General features: G+C 33.5%; 1 protein-coding gene across 2 annotated transcripts; it reads left to right on the plus strand.

The window, feature by feature from the left end:
* Positions 1–331: 331 nt before the first annotated feature.
* LOC137825664 (E3 ubiquitin-protein ligase BIG BROTHER-like) lies at positions 332–4,966 on the plus strand. 2 transcript variants are annotated; one of them, XM_068631393.1, is made up of 9 exons: positions 332–618; positions 1,421–1,550; positions 1,648–1,823; positions 2,030–2,261; positions 3,193–3,230; positions 3,370–3,414; positions 3,855–3,982; positions 4,435–4,543; positions 4,646–4,966. In XM_068631393.1, exons 3-9 carry the CDS (start codon positions 1,683–1,685, stop codon positions 4,697–4,699), a joined length of 747 nt encoding a protein of 248 aa, XP_068487494.1. In that variant the 5' UTR covers positions 332–618; positions 1,421–1,550; positions 1,648–1,682; the 3' UTR covers positions 4,700–4,966. The 2 variants fall into 2 exon arrangements, with proteins under 2 accessions (XP_068487494.1, XP_068487503.1); XM_068631402.1 differs by having other exon boundaries at positions 457–819.
* Positions 4,967–5,966: the final 1,000 nt, after the last annotated feature.

Raw genomic sequence — 5,966 nt, forward strand, 5'->3', positions numbered from 1 at the left:
CGTTTAGAACACGTTAAATTACACTAAGAGAAATAAAAACAATATTATTTGATTTTCGAGAAATTTTTATATAAAATAGAATGTGATAGAGTAATAAAAAAGCCCCCACTCGATGCTGTACTTCTTTATTAGGATAATTGAAAACGAAATATCAAAGACGTCTTTTATTTGTTTTATATCAAAAGATAAAAATTATATTATTACATTTTATTTAATCTTTTTTACAATTCACTTAAATGTAATGTTTTTTTCATATATAATTCCACTAAAGAAAGCCTTAAAACTTCAATAATACCTAAAATATATGAGAGTGTCAGTTGTGAAAAATACTGTTTTGCTTCATCTACCTACCTAATCGTTTTGTCCAGTTATCAGGGATAGGAAAAATAAAATGAAAATAAAAATAAAAAATGCGTAACGTTTGGTGAAAAGGTGCGATGCAGCTGATCATGGTCTATCTAACGGAGTTTGCGTGTAGGTGAAACCAGCTCCAGAGCAGTGCCTAAAAGGCAGAGAGAGAGAGAGAGACAGAGAGAGAGAGGAGTGAGTTACAAAATGAAGAGTGAAGAAGCCATTTCGCCATTATCACTCATCTCGCAAAAAGCGAAGAAGCTCTAGGTCAGTCTCTTCCTTCAATTTCACCTTTCGAATCCAATCCTTCTCTCTCTCTCTGTTCCTTCTTCTCATACCATTTTTTTAAATCGATTTTCATCTCTCATCTTTCTACTCCTAGTTTTTGTTGTTTTCGTCCGTACATTTCCCTCTGGGCTTGCGATCTCCGAAGCTGCGAGATTCTTCTGTCTCGATTGCGCACTTCATGTGATTCTGCTTCTCTCTAACCAACTGTTCTACTCCTTTGGGTTTTTGTGCCTTGTTTGGATTCTAACCAAATTAAAATAAATAGAACTAAAGGATTGCTAGTTTGTTTAGGAATACACCCTCATTGCGATGTTTGAATTTTTATTGGCTAAGGCTAAATCATAGGTTCAGATGCGAGGACAAATTTCCTCTCCCTCTCTCTCTTGCTTCTTATCCTCGTCATTGAATCTTCTTTTCTTCCCGAGATCTCTGGCATACTTTGTTTTTTTACTTTTTATTTGATCTTAGGCTGCATTATTCTGATCATCTCATAAGAAACAGTGAATCTCAGTTGGGTATAATTACATTATTGTTATGGCTGATTACTGGCTAATTTTTTTTTGTAAACTTTGGTATTAATGCCTTTTCAAATTTTTACTCATTTTTTGACTGCATTTGTTATTTCTGAAAATTCTTTATTCCTGATATAAAATTCTAGATTAGGCATTCTGGATTACTCTTTCTTTTTGACTGAATGGATTTAAGCAATTACTAAAAAAACATAATTGGTGGAATTACTGGAATTGCCCTCACAACATCTGTGTGATTTGCTTTTTTGCAGGTTTGCATTTTAGGAGTAGCTGAATCATATGAGGCGGATGGTCTTGTGTTCATTATTTCAACTTTTGTTGACAAATCTGCCTTGGTGAATCTGTTAAGATTGAGGAATAGATTTGTATATATACATTGAAGTTAGTGCTGAAGCTTTTTTTTTTTTGTTGCGTTCTTGTGCTTCATTGTCTTTGCACTGATTGTTGTAACTTAATTTTCTCTTAATTCACTTTGCAGACTGCAGATTACTTGTCTGGCAGAAAGGATTCAAAATGAGTTGGAACCCACACATGGATGTCCATTACAATAGCATTAGCTATCCCTATAATACAGCAGGAAGCTTTATCGAATATTTTGAAGGTCTTACCTATGAACATGTCAACTTCATTTTTTCTGGTGCATCACATGCTCAGGTGCCAGCAAAAATTGTCATTTATATCCTGTTTAAGTATTCTATGTAAGCCTCATTTTGATGGAAGTTGTTCTTAGTTTTGTTAACGTAGATCTGCTTCTGCAGCTGTTTTTCACTATTTTATCCGAAACTTTGTTGTTCTTTAAATATCAATGTTGAGAAATTCATAACATTCCATAAAGTTATAACATTCCGTCACATATGCAGGAGAGTTCATACCCTTCAAATTCAAGCTTTTACAAGTTTGGACTATCTGAACCTGATAATTCATCGTACTATCGTTACAGTCATGGTTATGAGGTAAATCATCACGAACCACTGGTGGATGAGTATAGGAGACCTTCAGAGAACTCATTGACAATGAATGAACAGACAGCAGCAGTAAGCACAGAATGGGTTGAAGGCGGAAACACTGACACACGAGACAATTCTATTGAATGTACGTTTGTGATTTTCTTCTGAAAATATTTTGTAAATAACTTGGTGATGAACGGCAGTTTTTGGGCATATATGTAAGTTCCTAAAAGTGCATTGCTGCTCACTTCATACTGCTACATCTTGATTCTTTTTGTGAGCATCATAATACCTTGATTCTTTTTGTGAGCATCATAATGTTTAAGAAACTTCACTGATTGTTAAAGTACAGTAATTAATTCAGTCATCTCAATGCCATAATCATAAGCACTTTATACGATCCTTAGGATTAACCATAATTTAGCTGATTTTTTCCAGAACTAGACTGTGGATATCTGTCAATTGTAGACTACTAATTTAATTTTCACATTTCCTCTACTACTCTTTATTAATCTTCATCCTGTCTTTTTTGCTTAGAAGGAAAATGCTGAAACTTTTAACTATTGTTGCAAGGAAAATATGAACTTGGGTCCTCTATGGGGACACATGTATAGAACATCTAAGGGGGTACCTGGACACATGTAGAAGTAACACTATAACGAGTCTAAAATTTGATGTGATAAAAGTGTGACACTGAGTATTAGAGACAAAAGTCTGATAAACATTAGTTACACAACATACAAATTTTAAATAAACAATTGAGACTCGCCTCCTTGGATCTGTCTCTGGTCCTTTATCAATGCTTTGCTCAACTTCTTAAAGACAGAAACAAATCAGTTAAATGAGCAGTCCTGTGCTGTTAGCCATCCAGACATGGTAGGTCTTGCCCTTCAATAATATGGTAGGACTTTTTTAAAGCCTAACTCCAAAGATAAGGCAGCAGATTCTGTTAATTGCCTCTTGATTTATATCCATGCAAATCCCCTTTTGCAGATCTGTCATTTGATAGTTGTGTCCTTTCATCCTGCATATAAAATCTTTGCTCACAATTTAACCAATTGTCTCATTTTGTTCAGGTCCTCGAAGACATCATAGTAATTCAAGCGATTATCAGGTATTTTCCGTCAAAATTCCTGGTGCCTGAAATGGTTTAATACGAACATCTAAGAAGTTTATACAGTTACCTTTAGCCATTCATCAATTTGAAGCACAATAAATGGTTATCTGACTAGGCATTTTGTGAAATTTTGCAGGTCATTTGGCAAGACAATATTGATCCCGACAACATGACCTATGAGGTTGGATTGAAAGTCCCAGATTCCTTCTATTTCTAGGCATTATATAGTGTTTCCTAAGTACAGCTACTATATATTTGATTACTTTGGAGTCAATCTTCAAGATATATACAAAGTCAATATTGTAATTATTTGACTAAGGAATCGTACCTTGGTTACTCATTTGTTTTATGTCTTCGGTTATTTTATGCTTCACGGTACACATTATTTTACATGGAGATTGATTGTTACTCTTGGAAAGTACTGGTTGGTCAAATCATTTCATAAAATTCTCAAGTTAATTAAAAGCTAAACAAGGTAACATTTATGATAGAAAATTGTCTCAGATCATTATAGTATGTGAACATCTGTATAGATAGCAATTAGAAAAATGGTGGAAGTAATACACTCCTTATATTTGAGTTTATTATTTTCAACATCATTTTGTATATCATTTATTGCAGGAACTACTTGAATTAGGTGAAGCTGTTGGAACTCAGAGCCGCGGTCTCACCCATGAACAGATCTCCTCACTCCCAGTGTCGAAGTTCAAATGTGGGTTCTTCTTGAGGAAGAAGTCACGGGGTGAGAGGTAATATTTGGTTTATGGACACTGTTTTAATGCAATTGTCGTTTTTCTTCTACTATGATTTATTATATAATTTTTTGTCAAGTTAGCTTTCAAAATCCTTGTTTCTGCTTATTATTCTTGAACTCCACTTGTTCTTGATTGAGTAATTATCATCAAACATTTGTATTTCTTGGTCCATTTTGATCTTCAGGAATTTTAGATTGTTGCTACTAAGCTTATCAAAGAATTTTGTCTGGCATGATATGTAAATGAGAACGAAGTCTGTGTAAAATAAAGTGAATAAATGGTGGACTATCGTATAGCAATCTATCATCCGGCAATATAATTTGGAAATGGAAACACGTCCAGACGGGACTTGACTTAAAACCTACGTGTATCATGTCTATTGTGTGTTTTAAAGTTATAATATGCGTTCTTCTAGCTAATTGATCTGACTCGATATTCTTGTTTAGATGTGTGATTTGCCAGATGGAATATAAAAGAGGGGACAAGCGTATCACCTTGCCATGTAAACATCTTTATCATGCTAGTTGTGGTAACAGGTGGCTTAGCATCAATAAGGTAAGATGTTTACCAATTTATAATGAACTCATTAAGTGCTTTTAGTGCTAATTTTCACCTGCTGATATCCTTTTACTTTTCCTTTTGGGCTTATTTTTTCAGGCATGCCCAATATGTTACACAGAAGTGTTTGCCGACAAGTCAAAGCACAAATAATCTGGCAGCGGATAAGTGACCTGCTTATGTTTCTGTTTTTCCTTTAATGTGGAGAGGTCTTTCATAGAAATGCATTTTTATTTGTTTTTCCCTTTTCTTAGTGAGGTAACTAAGCCCTGGGTTTTAGTAAAATTATTACAGCGAGAATCCCAAAATTTTATAAAAAAATATGAATGAACATGTATCAATTATCATGGTTGTACTGAAGAGGTTGGATTACGGTATGTTTTCATAATGTTTAATACAGTGTGCTATGATTTCACCTAATTATTACCTGGTGCTGTTGATACAGTGTTGTTGGAAAGGCATTCACTGTTTTTATGAAAGCTTCTTTAGAGAATTACCAAGTCCGTCTGGTCATTGGACTTTGCGGCACCTGACAATTATAATAGTTATGAATTAGATTGCTGTATGATAGTCCACCATTTATTTGGATCAGAAGAAAAAATTATCTCGTAGACAAATGGTATTCTGGCACGATTAGTCATTTAATCCTGATGTTTTTAAGTGGTGCCATACTACAAATGTGACGGAAATAATCAGTGCTGTCTGCTCAGACAAACTTTAACTTAAGATTACACAACCTAGCCAGTAATGAATATCCATTCAAGCAGCAACTCTTGACCTTTTAACATTATGGCAAATATTTGTTACCAGAAAATTAATTTTGTTTGTATACAAAAATTAATGAAACACTCGATAGGGGAAGAAATAAAAAAAAAACAGAATAATTTTGACTTTGATGTACTAAAATTAAATTATGTAACTTAATGTTTGAAGAAACTACATCTTTGGAATGAATTCAATGAGAATGGAATAAATGTTGTGAAAATTTGTTCATTAAAATTTTATTGATGTTTCTAGATCATTTAGAATGTCTAGTTTTTACTGAGATTAATATTATTTGAAATAGTTTTTAGTTTTCTAGTTTTTCAAGAACGAGGAATGTTGTTCATATGTTTCTTCAATAGTTAAGGTGCATTTCATGGAAGTCAGTTATGTTGTATAGATAGTAACTTATGACAATTGAGATCAACTAAGGGTTTTGTGTTTAATTGTAAAAACAGGAAATTATGAAGGTTGAGCAAGAGTTTAGTCAGAGAGAAACTGAGTTGTAATATTTATGCAAAGTGACTTCTCTTTTTTGTTTAACTTCTATCGATTATATTTGTCAATTCTCTGTTATTGGATTATTGTTAACATAGTAAAAGCTTTTGGTGTGATGAAAGTGATATTCAATCATCATGACATTCACAAAGTATGAGGA

This window comes from Phaseolus vulgaris, chromosome 11 (assembly GCF_000499845.2).
Source record: "Phaseolus vulgaris cultivar G19833 chromosome 11, P. vulgaris v2.0, whole genome shotgun sequence".
In the NCBI taxonomy this organism is placed as follows: Eukaryota; Viridiplantae; Streptophyta; class Magnoliopsida; order Fabales; family Fabaceae; genus Phaseolus; species Phaseolus vulgaris.

Coding starts and splice junctions, on each gene's coding strand:
- LOC137825664 (XM_068631393.1), top strand. CDS start 1,683: ATGAGTTGGAACCCACACATGGATGTCCATTACAATAGCATTAGCTAT. Junction 1,824..2,029: donor CTGGTGCATCACATGCTCAG/GTGCCAGCAAAA, acceptor TCACATATGCAG/GAGAGTTCATACCCTTCAAA. Junction 4,544..4,645: donor GGTGGCTTAGCATCAATAAG/GTAAGATGTTTA, acceptor TTATTTTTTCAG/GCATGCCCAATATGTTACAC.